Source organism: Scleropages formosus, chromosome 9 (genome assembly GCF_900964775.1).
Source record: "Scleropages formosus chromosome 9, fSclFor1.1, whole genome shotgun sequence".
Taxonomy (NCBI): Eukaryota; Metazoa; Chordata; class Actinopteri; order Osteoglossiformes; family Osteoglossidae; genus Scleropages; species Scleropages formosus.
In genome coordinates, this window is record NC_041814.1 from 11,841,288 (window position 1) to 11,858,539 (window position 17,252).

Below are 17,252 nucleotides of genomic sequence, written 5' to 3' on the forward strand. Positions count from 1 at the left end.
CGCACACTCACACACATACTGTATATATAACCATTTATGGAATGTACATTCATACTAAATACTGCAAACAACAATTTTGGTCTTTTAAATAAAATATTTTATCAGAAATCTTAAAATTTATGGTCATTCCAGGGAATATTGTTATGGGGCAGTTAAGTTTAAAAATTTTTTTAAAAAGAAGAGTGTCCATTAACTCATGAACCAAGGCATGCAATAAGTATTCATTTAAATGTACTGTTGTACATGTTTCTGTTTGAGAAACTGCATAGCTGTATACATGGGGAGAACATGCAAACTTTTCCCAGACTGAGCAAATGCCCAAACAGCCCAGGAGATGTAAGGTGGCAGAACTAAAATGACAGAACAGAAAAAAATTGTAAGGTGGGTGATGCAGACACATTGTTCCAATATTCTTCCACTTGAAATGACAACATAAATTATGTTATTGTGGTATGCATATAATATATATATATATATATACATATATATATATATTTTTTTTTTGGACATTCATGTGTGTAAATGTCATGTTTGACAAAATTTTATACTTTAATATGCTGAGATGGTAGACCTTCCATATTTTATATAGAAATTGTTTAAAAATGTACATCCCTAAAATGTATGTGTGTGCCTTTGTGTTAAATACTGATAATTTTTAATCCCTATCTGAGTGAGCAGTTTTCAGATCATTAGGTAGCAAATGTTCTTTCACAGAAAATGAGGTCTTTCCCACAATATTTGTTTCTGTGAAATGGGAACAGTTGTTTCACAGACATGTTCCTCTGATATTTTGATTTAAATGTTAAAAAAACTGCCCGTGTTCACATTTTATGAAAAATACAGAGAGTTAGAAAAATAGAAAATAATATCTGCAGGTACACAGTTATAGAGAAACCTTTAATAAGAGAACAAGTACCTTTAGCTTTTAAAGGAGCAGAGTAAATGCTAGCACCTAGTGGACATTTATCACATCACTTGTCATTGTTTTCATATATTACAATTCATTTACATACGAATGCAATAAGAACTGCCAGCTGCCCATCTCAGGAGCACGGTGCTTAAGTTATCCCGTCTTGATCAGCGGTTCAAGCCTCCTGGAAGAAGAGATTGCAGAAACCTTGCTCACTGACCATCGCCAACACTCAGTCCATAACCTACGTGTACTTACACTCTCCTGAAGTCTGCTTCATAAGTGCATCGGTTTACATTAAAATTTACCTTTAAAAATCTCTCTGCATGTTTGACCTTTACACAATTAAGGCACCTTTTACACCCCTTGGGGTTAATGGATTCTTCTAATAAGAAGAAGGATGAAAAACTATCTATAGTGACCAGAATGTATTGCGGAATGCCTGTGGCAGATGACAAACCCCTAAAGGGATGAACAAGCGAGATGTTCCACAATCCATAGAAACATCCTGGTCAGCCCTGAGCCATACACCGGAACTTCTGACTGACTGACTTATTTACTAGTTTCTAAAGTCAGTAACCAACATTTAACTTGTTCTTGTTCAGTTCCCTCTCCAAGTTGCCAATGAGAGTGTCAATACTCTCCTGCAGGTCCTTGAGGTTGACCCTGTTGCTTAGAACCGGGCTGATCTCCTGGATCTTCATGTAGGCCTGGTATGTGTGCTCTTTGGCTAAGGGTTCCTGGGTGGATATAATATGACTGGGGGAAACGTCTTTTTGGAGGTCCCCTTGGCAAGTCTCCAACCCCTCTTCAACTTCATTCTCCTCCACAGCTTGAAACACCTGGTCCAGCTTCCCTTGCTGATCCTCTGTGTCCTCCATGTCCTCTGAAGGTACATCATCGTAGTCTGCCTCCTCGCTGGGCGGCCGTTTTGGTGGCTGGAGGTAGTTGTCTCCACACCGGCTCCAGTCCCCAGCGTAGCGATTGCTGGGACTGTCCAACCGACCCGGTTTGGGACGCAGTACGCCAGCCATCTCTGCCTCGCTTAGGTTCAGCACCTGTGGACGTTCCCTCCTTCTGCGCAGGTATTGGGGGGCAGGAGTAGTCTCCATTGAGGGCTCCTTCATTGGGGCAGAGGTGGGGCTTTGGGGGTTCACCACTGATGAAAAGAAAGAGAAGGATACCGTACTATTATGTAGAGTTTATAAAAGTGAGTACGCGCCAAAGACATGCCATGCAGCACATAAACATGCCAACTGTACAAAATTGCAACTGCAGTGTTTTAACCATCAATAATCTAATATTAAATTTGCTATATCTCTAAAACTTGGCATCATAAACTTGTTTGGAATTGAACAGTTAAATGCCCTTCTTATGTATAATGAGAATTTTTTTGTAGTGTTATGACAGTTTGGAAACCCTACTATTTAAGCATTAATCACTAAAAACACAGTTGAATTTCAATATATATACAGAAAACGCAGCCTTACAAAGGCTTAGAAGGGGCACAATCACATTATAAATGCGTGCGTACAAAGTAAAGAAGAAAAACTGCACGGCTTTAGTCGACCTTGACGCAGACTCAGACACAACCGTAGCCCAGTTACCTGTACTTCTCCTTACTCTCTGTGTGTAACTGCTTCCTCCAGTGAGCCGTAAAACAGGAAAAGAACGGGAATAAACTACAGGATTTTAAAAAAATGCAGAGGCAATAACGTCAGCGCAGGACGTTAAGCCCGAGCACAATGAAGCCGAGCAAGTTTGAAACGCTTTTTTAAGAAAGCAGAAAGCAATTATGCTTTTTCCTTTTGCCTCAACCTGAAGCAATGAAGAAGCTGGAAAGCCTCAAGAACCACAGCTTTATTTCCAGACGTCATAAAAAGGGAAACACTGCAATGCTGGCAGCATTGCAAATCAATCTCGAGATATGGTGCAGAACTTGAATTCCCAACATATCACATCACGTAAAGCAAAGAATGAAGGTTTCCCCTCCTGGCCTCTGTTACCACACAGTTCCTCACTGCCTAAAAATACCATGGTCACTGACCGCTCCCTCCCTCCCTCCCTCCCAGCACCCCTCTTCTTTCTGTGCGCAAACTGTGCCGCTTCCCTGAGTACCTGCTCTCTTTTCACACCCACACTCCCCAACACACCTCCCTCGAGGGCTAAAGTTACCACGTACGTCCTACAATTATGGGCTGAACACAAGAGCCGAGAATATAACGTAATGAGTGAGACGTTAGATTTTTAAGTATAACCTAACAAGTATGGAATGTAATGACGACACAAACAGAGGTGAAGAATCCATTTCAATGCAGTCACAAAAATTGCTCACATTAAATTCAATAAGAACATACTAAAACAGGAAGACTTCAACAATATGAAACAAAATTTGTGGGGTTTTTTAGCCGTTTTTTTTCAGAATTTTAGGAGGATCACATTATATTGCTGTGCATTACTACTAGGCATCAGGATGTAAAAGGTAATGAGAAGTAACATTTCCGATATTCTTCAGGGAACCCTAAACCAGATATATAATATAGTAATGGAAAAGCCTTCATGCAGCTACTCCTGTGATGTATACTGGTTTATGCTGCGGTATGTGACATTTGGATTGTACTCAAGAACCACATGCTTCCAGATCTCTCCTGTTGATGAAATGCACATTGTATTGTTCTCTGAGATGTACAGCACATCACTTTGGAGAAAAGCATTTGCTAAATGAATAAATGTAAATGCAATATACACAACGTGGGTAACAACATTAATGCTTTGAATTTAAATCAGAGTTATAATCGAAAAACCCAAAAGTCAATTCTTCCTCTTATCCACATTTGATGCATTTTAGTTTTGGTTATGAGCCACTAACACGAGGAGTTATATAAGCAGAGGGGGCTTTGAACTCAATATGCAGCATATATTTTTCCAGGCAATTTGTTAAAAGGCTCCACCCAACAAGAGTGGTTTATATTCGGTTTCCTAGTCATGATGAAACACTTTGCGGACTATTTCATCTTTGATATAACGTTTGCCAACAACTGCTTTCAACGGCAACCAGCAAACCTCAGAAAGCAAAGTCCTGAAAGATTGACTCTAATGGACCGCATCTTTGTCGACTGCTGGGAGTAATTTGCACTAATCTTTAGTATTTTAATAAAAGCATCGGGCACTGAAGGCCATGTAGTAGGTCTGGGTGTTCTTAGGCATCCACTCACAAAGTCATTTCTCTGTCTCCACACAACAATTTTGCTCTTGCTACATGACACAGCAGATTCTCAGTGGTCTCTTCATGACAGGTGAGTCAAGTAAATAAACCGAGAGTACCTGGCCATAGCTGCAGGAGGTAGTGAAGAACTTCTATATGTTTCTTGAAGTGAAGGGCACTGGCCAGCTCTTCGGAATCAATGAAGACACGATTGCTGTGGCAGGAGGCCTCCTGGCGCTGGCTGAGGAGCACGGGCCCGAAGCACACGGCCAGGTTCTGGCAAGTCATTTTGTTCACTTCGTGATGCGAGGCAACCCGTTTCAGATGGTCCAGCAGCTTCCGTAGAGTTGCCTGCCATTGACGGCAAAATGAGCAGAATGAACAGTTTGATCCAAAAAAATTGGACACTTGGAAGAACAGCAAAAAAAGGTTTCTCCCCAAACATGTGCAAGCACTGTTACTGGAGATGAAGCTGAGTTAGTAAAAGTTTATTCACTGACGAAACAGGTATACAGAGGAGAGAGGAGATGGCCAGGCTCCAATTCTAGACACACTAATACATAGTGCTCTTAAAGAGCTCTGCTATCTAAAGGTCTGTGTTATTCTCCACATATGTGTTTTCTTCTCAAATGATCATACTTCCAGGTCAGAAATATGAAAAAATAATAATTAAAAAAAAAAAATAAATTAAGTAGCATCCAACAGCAGTATCTTCCAACTTTAGAACTACACCTAAAAATCAAATAAAATAAAATGAAATTTAAAAAAGAAAAAAAAAAAACACACAGAAACCCACTAGCTGCCCCTCTAAAACATCCCCCGAGCGTCATTACCTTCTCCACATCTGGCAGGATCTCCAAGAGGCTCACGGTGTGCTCGGAGTCCGCCGGGTCATTCTCGTTCCCATTGGTGCCAATGCGCAGAGGCCTCTTGGCCATGAAGTCCAGAACAGCCTCATACAGCTGCTTGCTTATCAGAGGGTAGGGCAACTCCCGCAAGTAGTCTTTGAGAACACCTGCCCGACGAGGAAAATGGACATGCATCACACACACGGGTAGGACACATCAGTGTATGGTTCAGCATCCATCATAACAAGTGACAGACCACTCCGTACTGACGTCTACTGCACAAATGACTGGTGTTATAACTCATTTCTTGGCACGTGAATGGAGGAGGCCATCCGGTGTACAATCGTTACTGTGCAACGCAGCAGGAATACAGCTAGAATCAAAATCGTGAGAGTTTTTGCTCTCGTTTATAGCACTTTGACGGATACGCTGGGCTGCATCGGGGTTTGTTTTTAGAACCTGACTGGAATCAGGCGTGACTCCCCAGCCTGAGAATGTGGCAGCAGCCGGTGTTCAAACCTGTAATATCTACTCCCAGGGCCAGATGTAGCCAAAGCAAAACATAAAACACTATCTTCTCAAAGCCAGATCTATACTCCGTAAGCCAGAAAAACAACTGGCCTATCTGTGACTAATTAACAAAACGGGAAATAGAAGCCCATAAATTTTGGGTGGACAAATGACCAGCTGTTACTCTGGCACGGCCCTACAGACCCCTACACCACCCCCTGCAAAGACCTTTGGGTAAGATCCTGTACACAGCAGGCTTAAAACTGTTCTGTAGACGGTTCCTTTGTCTTTACAAAAATAAGGGCTCATTGACAGAGCATGACTGCTCCAACATGGTCAAAGAGCCCTTTCCAAAGGTAAAGCGCACTCCCAATGTGTGAAAAGACTTAATTCACAAAATCTTTTTTTTGTTTAAGTATTAGCAAGTCTGTCTCGTTAGACAATACACTTTTGAATTTTGCTTCAAATTTTCAGTACAATAAAATAGTAGTAGCAAATATCACCTGACATTTAACTGAAATTAAAGTTTTTCCTGGTATTTGATCCACTTCATAAACTTGCACTACATTATCTGTTTCATAAATGGTTGTTTTGCATAAATTGACTACTGCTATAAGTACAGTAAATACTTATTAAAATTTAAAGTCTCTTCAGCAGATCCAAAATGCTTTCGTACAAGTTGTTTTTGACCTGCTAAAGTATTCCTATGCATCTCCCCTCCTTCTCTCTCTCCATTCGCTTCCTGTAGCTGTAGTCCATATGAAGTTCAGGACTCAAAGATACAGTCTACAAGAGGATCAACTTTCCAAAACCTACAGGACCTAAACACTCGTTAGACCACATGCAGAAGTCTGCTCTCCTCTATCTCTGGATGCTTCATGATCCCACTCATGAGAGTTCCATGGGAGTTCCAAAACCCTACATGCTCCTATGAGAGCTTCAGTCTCTAGGTTCTCGGTTTTTGCCTCCTAAATTGGTGGAATGAGTTCCCTCTATCCCTCAGAGCTGGGGGCATCTAAACATTTCTTTCAGATGCATTTCTCTCCTGATCTCTGAGCTGCTCTACAATTTGCATCATACCATCTGTCATGATCACATCTCTATTTCCTACAAAAATCAATTCAATAGGAAGCTACATCAAATTAACTGCTTTGAGAGTTATGTCTGCATCTAAACCTCTTAGCTTGTTATGAAATGCACATTGTATTTACCATGAGTTATACATCAGTTTGGAAAATAGCACCTGCTAAATAAGTAAATGTCACTCAATATATTTAAATATATTTAAATACTGCACCTTTAATACACTTTCATTTAAAAAAAAAAAAATGTGTATGCTGGGAATTTTTCCCGTAAATCCAGATTTGTTTAAGTCAAATTTACATAAGCAGAGGTGTGTCTGTAGTGTTTAATGGTAAGCTTTTGTGACCTGAAATAAAGGGTATGAATTTTGCTTTAAGTCCCTTAAATTAAGATGAGATTCCACCTGCGTTTCTCAACCAGCTTCCCCAACCAAATGCACATTACTGTCTTTTGAAAGCCCTTGCATCTGTGCATATCAAAACTGAAGAACCGGATGTGTTTGTTAGTTGCGATTTTAACTGGCTTCACTGTTAAAAATGGTAACTGAAGAGCTCTCCCACCCTGCTACTCATCGTCTTAGACAAACATTTGTTTTGCAAATGAATGTTCACGGACTACAAAGGGATTCTTAAATACAGAAATTTTAAAATCGCAGTCAAAAATGGACCCCCGCACAATGTCACGCCCACACCACCAAGCCAAACGACCACACCTGCTGCACTTTAGAGCCGCCAGGGATAAAGGAAGCCACGCCAAAGCACAAAGCTGCGGAATCTCATTGAGCCCACCGCTTCTCCTGCGACAGTCCGCGAAACTCACTTGCCTCCTCGTCCTTACAATCCCTGTCTTCTCGGTTCCTGATCATCTCCTGCTTCATCTGATCAACCTCAATTCCCATCTCGTCCAAAGAACAACGCCTGCACGTCAAACGACCTTTGCCTGTCCCCGACTACGATTCTTGCCTGTTCCCTTGTCCAATCCTCCCAAGAAAAACAAACCCACAATTGGGTCCTCGCCTACACCTCGGTCTCCTAGACACAGTGTCATGAACATTACCTTTGCGTATGCGACTGTTCCTGGAAACTCAGATAGTGTCTTTTTGTTGCTTTGGGTTTTTCCCTGTGCAAAACACCATCGGTCAAGATTCGACAGGTCTTAAAACCACAGCACAGATGGGAATCTACTAGGAAAGCTAATCTGGCGTCTACGACTCCTCAAGTCATCTTTGCGAAACGAAAGTTCTCTCTCCGGTAATCTGCGACGGTGCGGACCTGCTTCATGGCTACTCTTCAAACGCTCCCCTGCAGCAATAAGCTGTCAGAGCTTCAAGCTAGGAGCAATGTGGCAAGAAACAAGATGGAATAGAGAAAAAAATTTCTAAATATGTTAATAAAAATCAAAAAAATCATCTCAGAAGATCATCGCTCACCCCGCAACCACGTATATAACATCTACATGCTCCTTACAAATAAACACAGAGAATGTCTACACAAGCGTGAAGTGACCCAGGAAACAAATAATGCTGCCTTTATGTTGAAGTAAATGATTAGCCCACAATGACTCAACTGTGTGTTTGGCTTTTTTGAAGGGTGTCTTAACCACGACTGGCTGTACCTGGAGTTCAGCACAAAAGCCAACCGTTCAACAAAGGCACGGTCACGACTGGGGAGACCAAGTGCGCTTTCTCCAGGTGTTCCCATAGCACATGTCACAGCCAAGAGGAATAAGAACTCAAATTCTTAATGAAAGATTAAATACTAGAGAGGCTGCTAATAATTTTACACTGGGAGAACTTCTTTCAAAAGGTCTGGTAAGAATATAATTTCAATATTAATATATTTTTAATCTAGATTGCGAGTACTGTATGGCATTCGTGCTTCACCTGTTCTAAATACAGGTACAGCCGCTGGTGTGTAACCAAGGGTCACTTAAAGAATGTGTTCTTTCATGTGGTGGCAGAGAGGTGAACTGCTTGCTTTTGTCACCGCTGACCCCAATGCCATCCTGCACCGAGACCCGCTGCCAACTTCACACGAAGGAAACGAAATGCGGAACCTCCCGAAAACAGATGGGAATTTGTTCAGAGCCACTAACTGGGAATGGAATAACCTCAATCCCCAGCCCTCCCCTGACAACCAGTGCCTCGCGTGCGATTATGACACCCACGCAATTTGTACCTCTTTGTAAGCGCGGGTGCCTCTTTGCCAGCCTGCCGTTCAGTTAATCCCAATGCATGAGACAAATACCATCTGTGTTTGTTTGGAAACAAAGGGGCCGCTTGTTAATGACTTTCCGTGTCTTAACGGGGTGGTGTGCGCTGCATGGCGATCGCTGTGGTTGGGGGTGCGACAGACTGTGAAAGTCCCCACCGGCCATCTAAACTCCAGCGCTCGAAAGCACTCCGACGTATTAAAAAGAAAAAAAAAAGAGAGAAAGAATTTAAACCATTTCTGATCAGCTCCATTTCTGCCTTGTTCAAAATATATTTAGTCTAGATTATTTTCCTCTGTTTCTCTGGCTTTTTGATTTTGGCTTTGTGACAGACCCTGATGAATCCCTCTGTCCACGGCCCGCAGTTTCACAGACCGGATTTTCTGTTACAGGAAGCGACATCTGCCATCGCAAACCAAAAATATAACTTCCAGTAGGATCCTTTTGCACAGTGACAGCAAGGATACAGAGAATTTCAGAGCCTAAAATGCACGTAACTCTGACAAGCAGTGCCTGCTGAACATTAAACAGCTCTACCTTGCACGTTTCGGCAAGGTAAAGGTGGAACATTACCGGGGAAATACACGAGGGCTACAAATCAGGCCGTTCTAGCCATCTGCATAGCGGGATCTCTAGGACACGGTGCTTCCATCTGCTCTCCCCGGATAAGTCCGAAGGTCAGCGAAGGCCAGCGGGGGACCCGAACGCAAGGACCGAAAATCTCCCGGGAAACATCGGAGACAAGTCAACAACAGCGATTCAATTAACAATCCGCAGGTGACCCCACACATGGCTGCTAAGTCATCTGTGCAACTCAAAGCCTGCGAGCCCGAGCTTGCGTCTCCGGCAGATTTATTCAAATTGCGTCTTATCTGGAGTTCGCGCACTGCACTTCAAATCAAATTAATTATATATTTGCAGCTACGCTTACATCCATTCATTTCCCACACGCCATTCTCCAAAACGAAGTACATCTCGGGGAGAAATAGAACGAGTGCATTGCGCCAACAGAAGGAGAGATTTGGAAGCAGACACGTGATTCTGGAGCAGAGTCCATTTGTCAGATTCTACCATATGAAGCAGTATTTGTCACCCAAGTAGCTGCGTAAAGGTTTATCCGTTATTCGACGACTTCTAATCACACAATTATGAAACGTAAACATGTATACGTTCATCACGCGCTTAAAAGATCAGGGAAGAAGTGGACGTGAAAGAGGTGCTGTATTTGCTGTTACTTAGACATCCCTTTATCCAAAGCCGTTATATTTTGAGTAACACTTCGTGTTAACCTTCAAGCTGCGGAATCATTTTAAATCATTTAGGATTTAAACAAACCAATTTTTTTTACGAAAAATCTAGGGCCACAGTCGCTGAACCACATGCGACTCCAAGCTACAATCTAGAACAACCCCCCATACACACACACACACACACGCACACACACACCACATGTTTTGCCAGCTCCGGTCTGAACTTTGACTCGTGCTAATCTCTTTCTGCGTTTCTGTTTTCTCGATGAGCCACGTGACACACGGCACCGCGGCTCTCCTCCGACTTCTCCTGCTTATTAGCTCAAACAAGCCCCAAAGCCCTCCCCTCCATCCACCTCCAAAAGCACTCGCTTCGCAGAGCAAATTTAGACAGCAAGCGAAAACCAACAATCCGTGTTGGTGCGGGGCCTTTTTTCGGGACCGCTCAACCGTAAACTGTGTTCTTTACCCTGACATGCAAATTCATGTGGATCAAAGCGGACATGATACAGGATCAGTTTAGTCAGCCTCTTCTAAAAAAAAAAAAAAAAAAAAAAAACCCAACAAGAGCCCACAGCTTTCAGCCCCCATCATGTTTCCATTTTCCTGAAAATAACAACATAACACAAGCCTGATTCTCGCTGTTCCCGTCGCTGCGTGGCAAGGAATGCCTGACTGCTCGAGCCTGTAAACAATCCGGCTTTTTGATAACTCTTCATAGATAATTAACTCCACAGATAAAGGCTGCCAAAAAAAAAAAAAAAAGGAGGTCTGTTTTCAACAGTATAACAAAAAAAGTGGGAACAGCTTGAGAGCCAAATGTTGACTGGAACATAAATTGCTGTATTCATACAAGCAGCTGGTAACTGACTGCGTTGGGCTCCTTCCAGCTCAGGTCAGGAGTTGAAGAACTCCTTGAGCCTTGTTAAATAGTCTCAGGTGACCTTCGATGGTCAGGAGATAGGTAAGATGGCATGTCTGAACCTGGAGATAAAAATTACTTCAATGCAATTTGGTTCATGTCAGGACACTCATTTCAAGCCTCGGCAAGGCCTGACAGGAGAAACCCTAAGTGGAATGTTTTATGTTTTTTTTTTTTTTTTAAAGAAAAGATAAGACATTTGTCAGGACGGGCACACACTTGTGGACTCTCAACAATACCTGAGAAAAACAGTCAACAGCAAGAGTCGTTATTGCTCAATCAAAACACGGTAGGGTGTAAAAACGTATTCATATCACACTCTTCTGTATTTACATTTATTCATTCAGCTGACTTGGTTCCCCAGTGCATTACAATATTAAGCTACTTCGAGTCATTTTCCCATTTATACGGCAGGATTACGTTTACCGGAGAAATTTAGGATAAGTACCGCGCTTGAGGGCGCTACACGAGGAGGGGGGATTTAAACCCGTGATGTCCGAGATCAGAGGCAGCGGCTCTAAACCACTATGCCGCCTGCTGGGCATTGCTCCAGAAGTTCTCCAGTCATTCATCCATTTTTACAGCAGAGAAATGTCTCACACACACACACACACACACAATGGGTGAATTAGAGTCCTAAATTCAGTTGAAATGGATGTCTTTGGACTGTGGGAGGAAACTCAGAGAGAACATGGAAACACCAGACACAGACAACTGGATTCAAACCCATGTCCAAGTACACCGTCCAGGTGCCGTGAGAAGCCAACACTACTCTCGGCGCTACAGTGCTGCCCAATAACAGAACAAACGGTAAAATACAGAGTCGTGTCTCCTGACTCAAGCGCAAACCCTAATGCTTCGCACGCGCTTGGAAATATCCATGTATCCTACCGACCCGAAAAGTTACGCCGTTCACAACTGACTTTCTTTCCATGGAAAACGTTTTAAAAACATAGCATTGTTTCAGTTTACGGTGTTCAAATCATACACAGTTGTGCACGGATTATTAAAACCTATTTCAAAACTACAACTATATTTTAGTTTTCATGCCATTCATCAGTTTACGTGAAGAACTGCTAACATGAATACACTAATTACATGAACTCACCTCCTGAGCATCTAGCACACCGACCAACTTCACTGAAACACATTTTCCTTTTACAGCTAGTCGTACCGTGAAATACATTACGGTATTGACATTTTTCACCGATTAAAAATGCTTGCAGCAGATCACAAGCAAGCATTTAAAAAGATTTTATATGCAAATACGAACATACAGAATTAGCACATGTGCATAACGTTATTTCTTTTTTTAGCTGCCATATTAAAAAAATAAAAATAAAACAAAAACATTTGCTTTGCAATACCATCTGGGCAATTTTAATGTTATTAATGTGACTTTTCTTTACTGCAGACCTGTTTGTTGCCGGGTGTCAGGCTGTACCTGTGATGACGTTGATGTCTGGGTACTGGTTCTCCGAGAGCTCCACGAGCCGACTGTCCCTCTCAAAGGCCTCGCGCAGCTCCTTCTTCACGGCCGCCGAGCCACAGAGACGGTAGAGACCCACCACCTGGTCACGAAACATGCATCTTTAGCCAAGTCACCCAACACCTGCCCCTCACCAGGTGCTGCTCTTTTAAGGGCTTCTTCTACAAATACATTTATTTACTTAGCTGACACTTTCCTCCAAAGTGACTTATAATGTCAAGTTACTTACAAATTTATGCAGCTGGGGAATTTTAGGGTAAGTATCTTGCTCATGGGTACCACAGCTAGGGGTGAGATTCAAACCTACAACCTTTGGGGCCCAAGACAGCAGCCCTAACCCCTATGATAACAATATACTCACACTTCATTAAAGCAAAATAGCTTTTTTAAATCTCGACAGAGTTTTGTTAGGATTCTTTGTAAAACCTTTAATGTTCACAGTTTAAGGTCATTTCAAAGAAGCGATGGAAACCCTTGTACGGTATTTCACAGAAAATTTGCAAAATGGGTTCGTCTTTGCGGACACTGTTCCGAGTGAAGATTTTTTTTTTTCGGCGACAACTATATTTGTTCTCTAATAGAAATAATATCCTATTCCAGCATAGAATAGATGTATATCAACAATAGGAAAGTGTATCATATCAGCACATAAATCAGAGAGAAGAGAAAGGTTTGCCGTGCTCAACTGTTCCTTCCCGAGAGCAGCCCTCGGACGCTCTGACAAGCGGAGGACTGTGCGGAAAGAGACACGATGCCAACGTAGCGCCGATCTTCCAAACCTACACATTTCCGAAGGCCAGCTTTTTCAAGTTCACGAAATAAACGCGACCAATCCGAAACGGCAGCGCTACGATCAAAATAACTTTAGATTCCTTTCTGTAAACTCTTTTTATACCGATTCACTAAATGTTTTATTGCATGTCATGAAATGCCACAGCGCCACAAACATCTGGCAGGAATGTCATATTCTGGATCAATGGTACGTAGTGTTTGACTGTGTTTTTTTTTTTTTTTTTTTGGGGGGGCTGTTTTTCTTCCCCTCCTAACCTATATTCTCGCCTGATCTGATCTTGTTTGTTTTCCTCCCCAGCTCGAAAAGCGGGTCTCAGACTAAACCTGCGCTGCCAGCACGCACTGTGTTTAAATACACACCAGACACGTAGGCCTCGCAAGCCTCGGAAACACAGGACTATTTGAGGAGTGAGAAAACATCAAACGTCGTAACGGCCGCAGGCATCCCTCGTATTTTCACGGCAATCCGACTCTTCGGATTTCCCGGCCCCGAGAGACGCGCGTCTTGCTTTTTAACAGAGACCCAAATTGACTCCCGGCCGCGATTTTACACTTAAGAACGTTCAAGCATGTCTGCTCTGCGTGCCTTTGTGACACATGCTGTAAATTCCTCTTAATCTACCGCTGATCCTTTCCCAGCTCAGACGCAGGGCCGGAGGGGCCAAGCCGAGGGCCGCTATCGCTTTGATAGCACCCTGCGGCTGCCACGCTACGCAGCAGCTGCGAGCGCCAGGCCTGAAGGGCGTCCTCGTCGCACGGGGAGAACATGTTGACAAAACCGTCCCGCGTGCAAATGACGAACAGCTCAGGGCAGCCGGATGGCACCCGAGCGGCGACCAGGCACGCGTTTATTGCGGCCGTCCTCACTAATTGGGAGCAGCGAAAGCCGGGAGCTCGTTTTGATTGCCATGCCTTCCAAGCGGACGACTGAATGCGGACTGGCGTGTTTGTTCGCTCTCTCTCGGACATGCTCTAGCCCACGCTACAGTCGCCGGGCCAAAAACGTCAACCGCTCCCCCCGCACGACACAGAGGCTCCCACACACTGGAAATCTCCTTCAGCACAACTTAAAATCGTGCAGAGTCCAACCGAACGACCCTAGGCAGCTACGCAACTTACTGCAGGGTTCGGTCCAGGAGTCCTCGCCAGCCTTCCCCTTAAGTTAAAACTACTACCGCCTTTAAAAAAAAAAGCCAGCACTGAGCTGTAACAGCTCTGGTACAGCAAGACCTGACTTCTACAGCAGCCTAGCGAAAGTGAGCGGGAGGGTATAGAGTAACGAAAGCGCATTTTTCATTTCGGTTCGAGAAGGAAGGCCAGCGCAGGTGGTCCTCGATTTATGATGGGGTTCCGTTCTGACAGCGCTGTCATGAGTCATGAATGCCCTCACATTAACCATCGGGATACATAAATTATTAACGTTATATAATAGTATTGAAATCAGTAAAGAAGATCTAACATACAATATAAACACAGTACAGTATTATACTTTCTTGGCTACATTATTTTCGCTTTTAAATACTGTCTTTCACATTCTCTTTAAAGCATCACTAGAACACTCATGTTCTTGCTTGCTAACTGTAAATAAAAATGAACTTGAATGGAATCACAAGGGACAAGTTCTTTAAACAAATAACGTTTCTGTACACAAACTGCGATTGCTGCTAGACACCCAAACACCGACTGAGAACCAAAGAATAACAAATATGGCAGCCAGCCTATGCTATTTTGCAGCAGACGGAGCGGTCGACGTTACACTTTACGACCAAATGTCAGCCCTCGAAAAACAATATAATGAGGTTATCCGGACGGCCGTTGTCCGTCATACATGCCATAACCCGAGGACCACCTGTACAAGCCTGAGCTCTTGGTTTCAGAGTGCCGTCTTTGTGCTCACCTGGCAGCCTCTCTTTTCAATCTCAGTAATGCACTTTTCAATTATCAGGGGCACCATGAGCCCTACATTCTCCCGCTCCACCACCTTCCATGCCTCCACCCCAAACACTTGGGGCTCCTGATCCACATCAGGCCCATCAAGAGAGTTCTGCCACTGCTCCATCAGGTTGAGCTTCACATAGATGACGCCACGAGGCTCCAGCTTGACAGCTAGCTGGTGGGTCTTCGCAACCCTGAAGAGTGTGGGCAGGACCACAGTGCCATGACAACAGACACGGTTCTTTCGAGGAGTGGGCTCCCAACTGAAAACGACCAATTTCAGGTGCTGAGCATTCTCAAGCTCAATATTGAAGGTGTGGTCCATGTCCAGGAAGGTGGTCCTGCAAGTCAGCAGAGCTGTGCGTGCCTTATTGACACAATCCACCTGGATGGCACAGTAAACATCACGAGAGTCAATGCGTGGTGGCTTCAGATCCTCTGCCCCATAGAAGTGCAAGTTCATGAGGCCTGAAATGTACTGCCCAAACTTGGGCTGGTCTACAAAGCAGTAATGCCGGAAAGCGTCGATGTCCAACTCTGTGCCATGCAGCTTCGGGCTGCTGTTGGCTGGAGGCTCCTTGCTTTTCCCAGTCTTGCCCTCGGGGCCATGCTTTCCTGACTTAGCCACCAGCTCTGGGGAGTCACCATCGCTGAGGTAGCCCCCTTTACTGGCAGACTTGGAGCCACCACCATTTTTCTTCTTGCTGTAACTGTGCTGTGTGGATACACTGCTGTCCAGGTGGTAGCGTGAAATGACATTCCTGCTGGCTGCAGTTTGGCCTCCTCGAGGAGAATGCTGTGGGGGACCCTGGACGGTTTCCACACCAGACTTTGCAGAAAGAGTCCGCAGCTCTGGCTGGGTGCTGTTGCAGGTACCTTTCACGCTCAGCTTTCTGCTGAGCTCCGGCAGCTTCTTCATTTTCATAGACAGCTTCCTCACCGTGCGTGGAGATTTGATTTTGTCTGGGAACGACCAGTTAATGGAGCTGCCCTTCTTTGCCGGGTTCGGACTAGATGGAGGAGAAAACCCAGAGCTGGACAATTCAATGTCATCTGGGGAAACACGGAGAAACACAAAAAAGTCAGAGTTAACACACTCGTATCCATGGTGTGCTTCATTACGCACAAGTTCTTTCATACCGAAAATTGTTTGTTACTGCAGCACAGTTAACACTCCAAGTAGGTTTTATTATAGCCGGTAGCGTAGGGGTAAGAGTTACTGTCTTTGGATCTGAAGGTCACAGGTTTGCTCCCCACCTCTCACTGTAGTACCCTTGAGCAAGACACTTACCTTAAATTACTCCAGTAAAAAAAAATTACCCAGCTGTAAAAATGGGTAAATAATTGTAACCTTAATACTGTAAATTGCTTTGGAGAAAAGCATCAGCTAAATGAATAAATGTAAATTACATTCAAATTAGACTGTAGATAATTTATTAAAAAAGTAGCTTTTTTTAAAAACATGGAAATGTCTTAATCCATTCTGAAATGAAATGGTACTAAAATGTTGCCATTATTATAACATGAAAAACAACTGTAAAGCACTCATGAAGTTGACGTTTTGTTCCTTTTTATTTTATAAAGTTAGGAAAGCAAAGAGATTAATTCTTTCTCTAAAGAAATCCTTTGGGGGAAAAAAGTCTAAGCTTCTCAGCTCTTGCCTTCTACATAACCTCCATCAATTTCATATTCTATTAGAAAAAGAAAATTATTCACTTCCCACAGCGCTCCAGGCTATACAGCTTTTGTTCAGTACTATGACTGTCATCCTAAAGTAACCCACCTGTCTTTTCAGAACAACTGAAGGCATAGAATAAGATCCATTTAAATGAGCAAAACATATTTTGTACAATCAGAAACCACAACTTCTCTAGATGACTGCTTAATTAAATTTGAAAAAAAAAAAAAAAAAAAAAGAATTTCTCTTGCTGGCTTCCGTCAAAGGATTTCCACCTTCATTAGACATCTAATCCTTTATCATTAGGCAAAAAACCGCCTCAAATCAATGAAAATGATCTTGAGGCCAACAAAGGGATTGAGATCTTGATGACGATAACAGGATTGATGGAAGCCGTATATTGTGCTTTTTTCCCAGTT

At 43.2% G+C, this 17,252-nt stretch overlaps 1 protein-coding gene across 1 annotated transcript in view; it reads right to left on the bottom strand.

Moving 5' to 3' along the window:
- Positions 1 to 561: 561 nt before the first annotated feature.
- LOC108923474 (rho GTPase-activating protein SYDE2-like) overlaps positions 562 to 17,252 on the bottom strand; it is a 33,859-nt gene continuing 17,168 nt past the window's right edge. The window contains exons 3-7 of the mRNA XM_029254813.1: positions 15,118 to 16,208; positions 12,384 to 12,510; positions 4,949 to 5,130; positions 4,235 to 4,466; positions 562 to 2,069 (exon numbers count right to left, since the gene is read on the bottom strand). Of these exons, the coding sequence (XP_029110646.1) occupies positions 1,483 to 2,069; positions 4,235 to 4,466; positions 4,949 to 5,130; positions 12,384 to 12,510; positions 15,118 to 16,208 (2,219 nt within the window). The 3' untranslated portion in view covers positions 562 to 1,482. The remainder of the gene's footprint in view (positions 2,070 to 4,234; positions 4,467 to 4,948; positions 5,131 to 12,383; positions 12,511 to 15,117; positions 16,209 to 17,252) is intronic.